Source organism: Plecotus auritus (assembly GCF_963455305.1).
Source record: "Plecotus auritus genome assembly, chromosome: 3".
Lineage (NCBI taxonomy): Eukaryota > Metazoa > Chordata > Mammalia > Chiroptera > Vespertilionidae > Plecotus > Plecotus auritus.
The window spans coordinates 114,214,350-114,226,990 of NC_137772.1; the positions used below are offsets into that span (position 1 = coordinate 114,214,350).

The window sequence follows — 12,641 nt, forward strand, 5'->3', positions numbered from 1 at the left end:
GCCAGAGGGAAGCTGGTGCTGGCAGCTGGGGGAAGGAAGGCCTACTCTTGCACGAATTTCATGCATTGGGCCTCTAGTTAGTTTAATAAACATAGGTCACACAATAGATGCAAGGGAATAATATTAATGATAGTTCTTTTATTGAGCTTACATTTTAGGAATAAATTTATGTAATTGGAAAAATGAGGATAGTTTTTTTTAACTTTCCCTCTGTTTTTTTCTTTATGGGTAGATCTTTAATCATTTTTTCTCCTTGAGGATGATTTATATTTCAAGTTTGCTTTCAGGTTTCAGTGAAGCACTGCACATAGGATTTTAGCTGAACAACCAAGAAATGAGGTGACTTCTTGATACTGTTTTCTGGTGTGGGGACAAACACTCCATCTTGATATGTTTTTCTTATCCTGTTTCTCAGAGATTTTGATTCTTTGGATGAACAAAATGTGGAGAAGAATAACCAACTGGCCTTTGATATTGCTGAAAAGGAACTAGGTATTTCTCCCATCATGACAGGCAAAGAGATGGCCTCGGTGGGGGAGCCTGACAAGCTGTCCATGGTGATGTACCTGACCCAGTTCTATGAGATGTTTAAAGACTCGCTCCCCTCCAGCGGTAAGGACTGAGGGCTCTGGTGTCGGAGTCTTTCGTGTTCTCTGTTGTTGGCTTTCTTTCTTTCCCTGTGTCCTACATGAGCACCCACAAAAGCAAACTTGTACTGTTTTTTACTGGCCAGCTATCAGGGTAAGTCCCTGGGATTTTGCTCCATTGTTTTTTCCTTCTCAACCACTCATTCTTACCCAAATCTTTCTCACTATATCTATAAATATGTAAAAATCATTCCTATCCAGAATTCTTTTCTTGACTATTATTTTCTCATACTCTTTCTTTCTGAACCAGCCTTTAAAATATATTTATATATATATATATATATACACACACACACACACACACTTTTTTTTTAAGGGAGGGGGAGATAGATAGAAACATCAGTGATGAAAAAGAATCATCTATCAGCTGCCTCCTGCACGACCCCCACTGGGGATCGAGTCCACAACCCAGAATCAAAGCGGGACCTCCAGGTTCATATGTCAACACTCAACCACTAAACCACACTGGCCTGGCTGAACCACCTTTTTAAAAAAAGTGGGCTACTTCCTCAATTGCCTAAACTTTGTAACACTTTGCAACCTGGCTTCTGTCATTATTCCTCTGCTAGATTGTTCTCCTTGGTCATGAAGAATCGCCAAATCCATGTTTTTTCACTTCTCATCTCTTCTGCCCTTGGCTTTTTGCATTGTTCAGCATTGTGGAATGACATCTTTTGTCTGAAACTCTCTTTTCCTTGGCTTCTGTGATCCTGCACTGGACTGGCTTCGTTCTCTTCAGTAACTGTTCCTTCTCTGGCTTCTCTTTCTTCTACATTTTAGTGTTTTCCAAAAATCTTCCTTGACTCTCAGTCTGTCAGCAATTTCTGTTGTCATTTATTGTCTCTTGGAATAGCATAATGATTAAGAGTGTCAAAAAATTACTATTATTACTAATAAAACATTGGAATCCACAGTTTGTGACTCACCAGTGTCTTCCAGCCCATGTACTCTCATAGATGTTTGTAGCTTTTTCTGATTAGATACACAGTCTTTACAACAGAAGTCCACAACTCTAACATCAGTGTACACATTCATGGAGAGCCCCCTTAGTGTGCAGCCAAGTGCATGGTGTATGCATACACCAAACCAGTAACCCTGAGCTGCCTGTCCTCCCTCCCTTTCTCTTTGCCCTGAAAGTTTATCACAAAGGTGAGGCTTCAGCACTCTACTGTAACTTGTATCATGGGTGAATTCCAACTTTTGAAAAGCAAAAGTGAAGGTTTTTGTGACTGACGTGGATGGGGAAAGAATTGGTATTGTTTATGTTGATGGAAAAAAGAAGGCTCAGTGTATAAATCTAAGTATGCATTTTTTTTGTAAAATTTCCTGCTAAATTCCTCATACTTTTGTCATAGCAGATGAACCTTTAGAGCTTTTGGAGGTTCTGGGAGCCACCTGCAGGCAAGGCAGTTCTGGTCAGTACTTTGAGGCCCCCTCTAATGCTATCGTCGAACATTGCTTTCTGTTCACAGATGCCTTGGACCTGAATGCTGAAGAGAAAGCAGTCCTGATAGCTAGCACCAAATCTCCTATCTCCTTCCTAAGCAAACTTGGGCAGACCATCTCTCGGAAGCGTTCTCCCAAGGTAAGTGGAAAAGGTTGTTGTTTTTTACCAGCTGCAAACCCAATGGCAAGATATAGTGACTAGAATAATGCAGTTTGGCTACTCTCTTGGTATAGGATAAGAAGGAAAAGGACTTGGATGGTGCTGGAAAGAGGAGAAAGACCAGTCAATCAGAAGAGGTGAGAATTATTTGGGATTTGTTAGAATGTTTATACTCAATTGCCCTTTTTGTCTTAAAACCTTAATTTTCAAATTGATGTTGCTAGATCTTTTTAAGAGAATTTCTGTGAGCAGATGCTTTTTCTGTGGGCTTTTGCCTTTGTTTACTTTTTTGGAGGCGTCCAAGGGAACACACACACATGTGCACCAGAGCTTTCCTGTCTCTTTGGAATCACACATCTGGCAAAGGGCATTGGCTTTCCTGGGGTGTGATAATTCCAGTAAAAGTCTGAGTACCTCTTTGTATTCCATCTTGGGATTAGAACTTTGAAGAGAGCTGTTATGGTTAACCTAAAGCAGAAATACCAGCCACCATGCCAGGTCCTAGCTCTACTTTTCCTTTGAGGGAAGGGCATTTGGGGGCTTCTCTAACAGAGGCTGGTTCTTTGGTGTCGATATTGATCAGGAGGAAGTGCCACGTGTGTGCAGAGGAAGATCCACATTAGTGAGCACTCTGCCTGACAGGAGGACTGATGTCACACTCAGCAACCAGAACAAAGTAAAGTACATGGCAACCCAGCTGCTGGCCAAGTTTGAAGAGAATGCACCTCCACAGTCCACTGGCATAAGGAGACAGGTAAACCCATCTCACGCCTTGCTCATCCACACTTGATCTGGCTACATAGGAATGAGGTACCTTTTCAGTTGAATGAGATGGGATATGTTACAGACCCGAGGACCCATGGGCTCAAGACTGGTGTCTGATTCTCCCCATGTCTTGACTGTGGCAGAAGAGAACATTTCAGAAGCTCCTCCCGCTTTCAGTACTGCTTCATCCTTACCATTCAGGTCTGAGGTATCTGTGACAAAATTCTGCAGAGGGATTTTTAAATTTATATCTATATACCTATTCATATGTATATGTTCACATTTAAATTATTAAAAACATACATGCTTATTAAGGAAAATGTTGAAAAGGGTAATTAAAATATCTCTAAATCTGTTAATATTTTGTTATAGTTCTTTCTGATCTTTTTTCTTTAATGCATTCTTATTTTCATAGTTGAGGTAATTCTTATCATACACTTTTCCATTCTGCTTTTTTTCCATGCAACTTTGGTCATATTCCCACATCATTCCAAACTCTTTACAAGCACCTTTAAGTGCTTCTCTTAACTCTCCTCTAGTGCTGGATGTTCAGTCGTTTCTCATCAACAAACATTCTTGTTATAAACTGCTTTTTTTGTGTTGCAGATGACTTTACTAGGTTCTCCTTGAACTAGGTTGAGAATATGAACTGTTGGTTTTTGTGTTGTTTTTTTTTGAGAATATGAACATTTTAAAGATTCTTCATGGATACTGGCTTGCATTCTCCTAAGTCATGCCTGAGAGTGCTGGACAGGAGCCTTGTCTCTCCTCCCGCTTATCTAAAAGTCACTAAGACTTCTTGCAAGAGGAGATGCTGGGATTTTGAAATTTACACTGAAAGTTTCTTGTAAAAGTCCCTGGTGATTTGAGAGAGCCCATCCTCTGCATCCTTTCCCTCTTTCTTCATCTTCTCCACATGCATTAATGGTTGTTCCTGTGGACAGACTAGGGTGGGCACTGACTTACTGACTGTGCTTGGAGTCTGGCCTTAATCAACTTCTCACATCTAGCCATTGGTTATGGCTCACAGAGAAGATGATGATATTCATTCCCTGTTGGCTCTGGCAACCCAGGTCCCACCCACCTTGGGAAGGTTGGAATTATTCTCCATTAGAGGAAGTTTGCCTCTAAGAGATAGTTGCTTCCTCATTTTGAGTGAAAGATTAGTTTTCCAAATCAGAATTAGTAGTTTAGGCTTATAACATTGAGCTAGGGAAAAGGATAATGATAATTACAGCTTCTGTTTTTTCTTTTTTATTTGTTTACATTTGCTTTTGGTTTGGGGAACAGGGTGTTTGCTTTCCTTTATAAGCAAAGCTTTCTAAGAGTTCTATGTCTTCACCACCATACCAGTATATAGATGTATGTCTGTCCTCCACAAGTACCTTTTTTGTGTCTTCTACTTTAATATATTTTATTTTGTTTTGTCTCCATGTCCTGTCCCCCACCCATACTTGGCCTGTGTGTCACAGCCAACACAAGAGCGTGGGGTCAGCCAGCCGTCCTGCTGCCTACCTGAGCAGGGTCTCCCTGCTCCCACCCCACAGTGGAAACAGGTAAAGGAACTGCCCAGAAACCAGAATGGGTGCTGCATCCCCAGGCCTTCCCACCCTGTTCCTCCTTCTGAGCTAGCCAAGGTAGAGGCCTGCACTCTAGAATCCCAGCTTAAGCATAGGACAGCTCTGTGCCCATATGAGTAATGACTCTGATAAAAGTGTAATAAACAACACTGTTTGTATTGCATGATTTGTTTAACTTCTTGGGATTTGAGAAACCAGTTAGCAGAGTGGGCTGTCAATTTTATGAAACTAGCAGAAGCTATGTGGTTAATTGTTCAGGTACCCTAGCCTTTGGGGTTTTGCTATTATAGCATTTATTCCAAGTTGACTTCTTGTTCAGATGTGTCCTTATGACCATGTTAAATAGGAAAATGTTATCCAAGAAATCGTCTTGAACTATAATTTTTATTTGGTTCAGAACCTAGACAAAGATTCTTGTTATAAAGCTGTTTTTGTGTGTTGCAGATGACTTTCCTAGGCTCTCCTTGAACTAGGTCGAGAAAATTGGCATTTTCTTGGTGTTTTGTATACATTTAAAATACTCTTTTTAGAAATTTTCACTGGATCTCCTAGAAAGCTGCTTCTCATAAGCAGTACAGAATAGGACAGAAAGAGGAGGAATGGCACTGGTTGATAATAGGAAACATCAGAGGGACTGGAGGCCTCTACTGTACCTCCTCCACATCACAGCTGACAAGTTCCTGCTCCATTGAGTGCACTGGACTTGTCTTGTGGGTTGGTATCATTTAAGACTAAGATTCTGAGAGTCAAAGGAATATGCCTTCGATTCCTTCTTATGCTATAGAGTGACAGCTATTGCTGGGAAGCACTGAGTAGTGACTGGGTGGGTAATGTGATTTTTTTTCCTAACCTTTCTTTTAATAATATGCTGCATTAAAAGCAAGCTCATGAGGCTGAGATGGAAGCTTGGGAACAATGTCCAAACTCATGAAGCCAAGCTGCCTCTTTCCCTCTTCTTGGGGGAGATTTGTGCAGGAGTGCTCATTAGAAATTTACTACCATTTTCTTTCCTCGCCCATTCCTTAAAGTCTAGGTGGAAGGTATAATTCAAAGGTAATCTTCAGTTGAGGATCTGCAGAAGGGGAACATGAACTCTAACCTAGAGCTCCTGAACTTCAGATTCTCACAGTACTCACAAAGGCATCAGAGAGGGAGAGCAAAGAGGAAAGGAGGGCAACTGTAATACATGCAGAGGGGTGAACAAATGACTCGATGGCATGTGCTTGGGCCACTGTGGGTGAGATTGCGAAGAAGTCTCAGGGACAGGAAGTGTGACCCGAGGAGCCTGGCCCAGCTGAGGCCTCTGTCCTGGTGAAGACTGGCACATCAGCTCACTGCCTGATGCAGCCATCCTGAGGGATATAAGGAGCTTAGTGTTTATGGGCTTTCTTGTGTTTTTCATGTTTATGAAGGATCTGGCCCCTCTGGCCTCATGCACAGTGCTACATGGAGACGAACAGCTAGCTTGTCACCTGGGTAAATAGATGATCAAAATTAGTGAAATAGAATACTGCTAAGCTGTGCAGGCAGCAGACTAGAGCCATTAAATCCAAACATGGGTTCTGTGGAGTGGGTCCCAGAGATGACAGTTAGAAAGAGCACCTGGGTGAATAAGTGAGAAACCATGAGCAATGAAAATCCTGTTAGATCCTGTGTGCTTCTTGTTATATAGAGTTGGGAATTGTAAATTTACTTGGCTGTGAACTATAATTCACAGTTCTTACATCCATGTGAAATGTATTGTATTCACATATAATTTTTTCTCAACACTAAAGCAGGAATGGTTTCATGAATTTTGGCCTTGTAAATATCTCTCTAAAAAGATAAAACATAGGAAGGCAATGCCAGATGCTACAGAAACCTAGGGACAGAGGGACTCCAGTGGTGCATTGGAGCCCTCTGCTTCTGACTCACCCTAACTGCTGACCCCATTTAACACCCTTTAGGAATTGGGTAGGGGCTGACTGGCAGCACCTTATCATGACTCACTTTATGTTTCTCTTGAAGTGGCTCAAGAGAGGCAGGAGGGTATGGCAAGCACAGCAGTGATGGCTGAGTTGGCACCAGGACCAGTTTTTACTTAGGTCATAGTATGAGAGGGAAATGAATAATAATGCTGTTTACCTGTGACTTCTGTTTTTTACCTTCCTGGGTAAACATTTTGGCTCTTCCCTCTCCACCCTTTTGTCTTTTGATCTCAGAAGTGCATCCTACAGGCAAACTCCTCATTATCCAGCCTTGGTTTACAATTAGATTGTCATGAGAAGTGGGAACAGACAAGGAAACTGCTTCCCTAGTCCTACTAGTTCTCTCAGACCTGTGTGCTGGCCCCACATAGTCTTTCTGGGCTCAAAGAAGTGAGGATTCCTCTGACCTAGGAGTATGTGATTATTTACTAAGTCCTGCAGGGTTCTCCCAATCATAGATTCTCAAGGAAAAAGATGGGATAAGATGGGGAGATAATCTGTGGACATAGGTATAGTTTTCAGGTAGTGGAAGATATTTAATTTTTATATCCTATTTCCTGTACTTCTTGCATTTCCTTGGTAGTTTTCCAGAACCTTTTGAGTATGAGGGGACTCAGAAGAGGAAATAATGGCAAGATTTTCTCATAGTTTGTCCCGAAGGAGAATGCTGCTCTGCTCCTCTTGGGTGGCAGGTGATAAGCCATTGGAAGGGTCTGCATGACTCCCTTCTGATGATGGTCTGTATGTCCTTTCTCTCTACTTATAACCAAACTCATTTCTTCTGTCCTCCAAATTTGATGATAGATAGTCTTGATCCCTGGTGTTTAGAAAGCTACACTGCAAGTCTGTCCCCAAGACCAGCTGCACCTAACAAACCGCGGGAGTCTGACCTGAAGACCAACAACAGACTGTGACACATCACCCTCCCTGACCATACAGTGATTTGCTGTTGAGGATGGAGGGACAGGGAAGGGGGCCTCTGATATGTTTTTTGCAAATACCCCTTCATTCTTCCAGAACCAGCCTAAATGTGGCCACTGTTTCACCAGTCTTCTCTCTGTTTGTGTCTGTTGGTATAAAAGCGACGGGAAAAGGAGCATTCTCGGACCTGCCCCAAAAAAGTGATCGCACTCTCTCCACCCCCTACTCTACCTCCCTGTCGGGCACATGGCGGCCAGCAGGTGACCTCCTCTGCATGCTCCATTGTCCTATCTGTGTCTTTCTGCCTGTCTTTGTAGGTGGCTAGGGTAGAGACTAAATCAGGACTCCCTCCTTTCAATTATAACTTAAAAAAATAGAAAAACCATTTGTAGAAACCATTTTTGTATCAGTAGCAACCTTTATTGCTACAAATGAGCAAATTCCTGATTGGACCTCAGAAGAGTACAAATTACATTCAAACCCTGGGTGGTTTAATCTAGTCCCATGTCATGGGAATACAACCATACAATCACAAACTAAAATTTAAACTGTATTTGTCACAGACATGAGGTCCAAACCCTAGAGAGCAACATATTTTTATATAACCCTATTTAAAGCAGCCATTTTTGCCTTGCTACCAAAGGAAATTGAGCTAATATGAACTTTTGGAAGCTTTTTATAGGGCTTCACTCTGTGAGTTTGCTTCCTTCTGATTTTGATAACCCTGCCTCTTGCTTATCCAACTTCTCCCGACAAACACCTGCCCTTCCCATCCACCCCATTCACACTCAGGCAGATCTTTCGAAACTGCTTTATAGTAGAGTTAACTGGGGCAACAAGGTTAACGAGGATGACAAGCATACATTTGTGGCAAACACACTTACATAAAGTATATTTACAGAATCGCTTTGTTGACCTTTGTAGTATATCACTATAAAATAAAATACAAATTTTAAACGTAGGATCTATGGGAAGGCATTTTCTCAACTAAGGTGGCCTATTTTAAAAGTGACTCCTCCATAATGTGTCTGATTTTTAAAGGCCCAGCCTGTGCCCCTGGGTCTAAGAACTGAGCTGCTGTAGGTGTAGTGCTACCCTGTCCCTTATCTCTACATAAGAGCTAATATTTAGGAGCATTCACTGTGACCCAGGTAGTATTCTAGGCTCTTTTCATGTGTGATATCAAGCAGTTCTTACAATAACCTTACAAGACTGGTACTATTATCTTTATTTTACAGATGAGGAGACTGAGTCATAGAGTAGGGAGGTAATTTGTACAAGGTCACACAGATGGGTCCAGGAACAGATTCTGGATGGTGTGACTCTGGAGCCCAAACTCTGGCCTCATCCTGCCTGTGGAGACAATATATTGCTCATGGGCTCTGGACAAGAGTAGCCATACCGGAAGCTTTGGATCAGTTTCCCACCAGAACAAGGCATTAGGTGAATTTTCAGTTATCCAAAGAGTTATAGGAGCGGCAAGTCCTGTCTCCCTATCCCTAGGATTGCTGCTTGAGTGGTTGCCTCAAGTCAGCGGAGGCAGCCATGTTCCTGTCTTACAGGTTCCTACCCAGTCATGTGTATTTTCCTGCTTACTGAAAACACTTCTAGTCTTTGTCCTCTTCTCCCTTGACAAAAGTATGTGTTTGTCCCTTGTTCCTATGAAGGGACCACTCCCCATCCTGCACTTCCCTCTGCATTTTTCTAGCAGTCATGTATTCCAGCCATTTTCCACTTCCCACCTTCCCTTTATGCTGTCTATAGAAAGCTTCACCCTTCTAACCTATCTCTCCTTTTAAACCTCCCACTTAATGCCTCTGATCTTGTACCACCCTGTGAAAGAAACATGGTTGTTCCACCTTTGTACTAAGTAGTTCTTTTTTTAAAAAGACTTTTATTTATTTTTAGAGAGAGAGAGGAAGGGAGTAGAAGAGAGAGAAACATCGATGTGAGAGCAACAACAATCAGCTGCCTCCTACATGCCCCCTACCCGGGATCGAGCCTGCAACCCAGGCATGTGCCCTGACTGGGAATCAAACTGGCAACCTTTCAGTGCACAGGACGATGCCCAACCAACTGAGCCACACCAGCCAGTGCCGTACTAACTAGTTCTTTATTTATTTACTAGAGGCCCAGTGCATGAAATTCATGCACCGATATGGTCCCTAGCAGCTGCCAGCGGGCCTTCCTTCCTTCTGCACCACCCTCTGGTGGTCAGAGCATGTCATAGTGAGTGATCGAACTTCTGGTCGGTCGAACTCCCGATGTGACACTTTGCATACTAGGCTTTTATATCTATAGATTGGGAGTCCAGATAGGCAAAATAGCTGTATCAAAAGTTGTCCTTGGGTCACCGGGTTTGATATAGATGGGATTGTGGTTCCTTAGAATAGGGCTTAGTGGAAGGCAGGGGATTTGTGTTGAAATGAACTCTAAATTTCTGGGACTGTCACTTAGTAGTTCCAAATAGAGCATTTTGATGGAGCTTAAATTTCTACTTTGTTGCCAACAGACGTACAGGGATCTTGATGCTGACAGCTGTGGCAAGCAGAGTCCCCATCATGAGAGGGTAAAAGAGCATGAACCATGGCATGGGATGCTGCTGAGAGCCACACAGATGGGACACGCTGGAGGGGTAGGGGGCAGAGGGAAGGTGAGGATGGTCCCTTCTCCCCTTGCTTTTTGCACTCTTTTGTCACCCAGCCAAGAGCCAGAGTTGTGTTTGTTTTTTTGTTTTTGTTTTTTTTTGTTGTGTTTTTTTTTTTGCTGACCGTGTTGATACTTGCAGGTAGCATTCACCCACCCAGAGTTCAGATCAGGTATGGATCCTGAAAGTCTGTATTATTCTAAAAAGCCCAATGACTTCCCATTTCTGCCCATCTTTCTCATTCCAATATATGTGCCAGTGGCAGAATAGCATTTGACTACCAGGTATGACTTCGGGCAAGGCTCTAGATCAAAAGGCAGGAGGTATTTGCTTAGTTCTTTTGACAGTGGAGTAACTTGAGGTAGAAATACTGAGAGAGTTCTTACTGATGTAGGGATTTCTCAAGTATGAAGACGACAGAGGGGAAAGAAGGTGATAACAAGATAGGGTTGCAACTAAAAGGCTTTAGCCAATCTTTCCTGAAAAACTAAAGGGGGAGATTACTGTTTACACCTGGCCATTGTATAATTTGATGAAAAGCAGAGATGGCCCATTTTAAAAAGCCTGCTTATTTTATTAAACTTTTTTTGGTTGTTATTGTTACCTGTAAAGATGACCTATGAGTGGCTGTAGCTGTGCAGCTGCTAATTTCACATGGGTCTTTTAAAAACTTTTACCTCCCCTTCTGCCTCTGCTCTCTGAGAAGTATAATTATGGCTCAGCAGCAAATCTGGTTACTTATTGGATATATTGGGAAGTTAGCCGTTGTGTTATCTTCCTGTACCTTGTCACTGAGCCAAAAGCAGGCGGTCTGGACTGCCAAGAGCACTTGGTACCAGGTGCTGGGGTAGCAGGAAGGAGACTTCCTGAAGTGGAGAGTGGGGACCTTTTCATCTCCTCACCCACGGCCCAGCTCTGCTTTGTTCAATCTTGGGACTGCTTCCTTTCATGAGCTCTGTGTGTGTCCAGCCTCTGTCTTTTTCCCAGGCTATAATCTTGTCAAAAAGAAAACTAGCCATTTTCACTGGGGCAATGCCCTACATTTTGGGGAATATATATTTAATGAGGTTTTAATGAATTTTACTGAAACTGTGAAATGAAGAATGGGGAGAAGTATCCTCCTATATAATAAAAGGCTAATATGCAAATTGACCTAACAGTGGAGTGACCGGTCGCTATGACACACACTGACCACCAGGAGGCAGACACTCGACACAGGAGCTGCCCCCTGGTGGTCAGTGCACTCCCACAGGGGGAGCGCCGCTCAGCCAGGAGCCCTGAGCTGGGCTCATGGCTGGCAAGCGCAGCAGCAGTGGCTAGAGTCTCTCCCATTTCTGCGGCAACGCTAAGGATGTCCAACCACTGGCTTAGGCCTGCTCCCCATGGGGAACGGGCCTAAGCCGTCAGTTGGACATTCCCTGGGGGCTTCTGGACTGCGAGAGAGTGCAAGCCGGGCTGAGGACCGCCCCCCCCCCCCCCCCGCCCCAGTGCATGAATTTCGTGCACCGGGCCTCTAGTGTCGAATGAAAGGAGAATTGGTAGGGAGAGAATATTAGAAGTCTAGGGCTGTGGTGCACAGGAGGAAAGATAGCAAAATTGCAGGGAGTTTTTTTCTTCATTTTACCAAAAGGCTGGTTTCCAGATTCTTTAGTGCAAGCTCCTGTTTAGATGTTTTTAAGGGTCACTTATGTTCTCTTGCAGGACTTTCTACTATCCCCTAATTGTGCCTGTGCACTCACCTGCCCTCTGCCCCACCATCTTCGCAACTCCTCCCTTCCCCCATTAGCTTCCATTGCTCTGCCACCCCTGGGAAAGCTTTGTCTTCTTTCTAGTGGGTCACACTCCTCTACAGTGATCTCCCCATGCTCCTCCTTGGGCCCGCAAGTTCTGAGCTGAGAGCCTATGAACTGGATGAGCAGAGGCTGGTGACATTCACATTGTCACCCCTCTAAGCTATGAAGTTAGTGTGGGCTGAAGTAGCAGCGCAATAGGTCTGCTTAGGGGTAGGGGAGCAGAGGGTCTCCTTACCATGATAGTACTCTTCTCTCCCCTGCAAGTATTTCACCCTGAACCTGCTAGGAAACTAAGCAGTCATTATTTGTTGATGCCCTTGGCCACCTTCAGTGTCAAGGGACTGACTGCATGGGCCTCTCACTGAGGAAGATCCTGACCCACTTTTGTACACTGCATGCAGTCTGCCCAGGACTTGGGGGCTCAAGTCTTTTCTCTGGATAATTTCTGGGATTTGTCTGGCTCCTTGGTGAGCAGAGTTTCTCTGTGCACTAGCAATAGGAGGAGGAAAAACAACATCCCTAGGCTTTATGTAGAAGTAGCAAGCTTCACTCTAAATTTGCTGTCTCTACTGTCTGCTATTTATAAGGCTAGTGGAGTGATAGGTGGTAGTATCTCCTGCCCAGGAGAAATCCCACCTCAGGCTGGTGAGAGACTCTGCAGAGCACAAAGTATGTGGGTGAGCAGGACATCGCCTCTGCCTCTGGCCACCTTGTG

General features: G+C 43.6%; 1 protein-coding gene across 22 annotated transcripts in view; it reads left to right on the forward strand.

Moving 5' to 3' along the window:
• The window catches only part of MICAL3 (microtubule associated monooxygenase, calponin and LIM domain containing 3), a 294,200-nt gene that overhangs the window by 150,325 nt on the left and 131,234 nt on the right, over nucleotides 1-12,641 (forward strand). For 16 of the 22 annotated variants that reach the window (XR_013960066.1, XM_080658695.1, XM_080658702.1 and 13 more), the window contains 7 exons: nucleotides 416-612; nucleotides 2,120-2,232; nucleotides 2,328-2,390; nucleotides 2,837-3,007; nucleotides 4,491-4,574; nucleotides 7,648-7,746; nucleotides 9,999-10,139. Coding sequence is in view for 21 of the 22 variants with exons in the window: in XM_080658695.1 (XP_080514821.1) it covers nucleotides 416-612; nucleotides 2,120-2,232; nucleotides 2,328-2,390; nucleotides 2,837-3,007; nucleotides 4,491-4,574; nucleotides 7,648-7,746; nucleotides 9,999-10,139 (868 nt within the window). In the remaining variant the exon portion in view is untranslated. The remainder of the gene's footprint in view (nucleotides 1-415; nucleotides 613-2,119; nucleotides 2,233-2,327; nucleotides 2,391-2,836; nucleotides 3,008-4,490; nucleotides 4,575-7,647; nucleotides 7,747-9,998; nucleotides 10,140-12,641) is intronic. The other 6 variants (XM_080658686.1, XM_080658687.1, XM_080658690.1 and 3 more) reach the window with 2 other exon arrangements.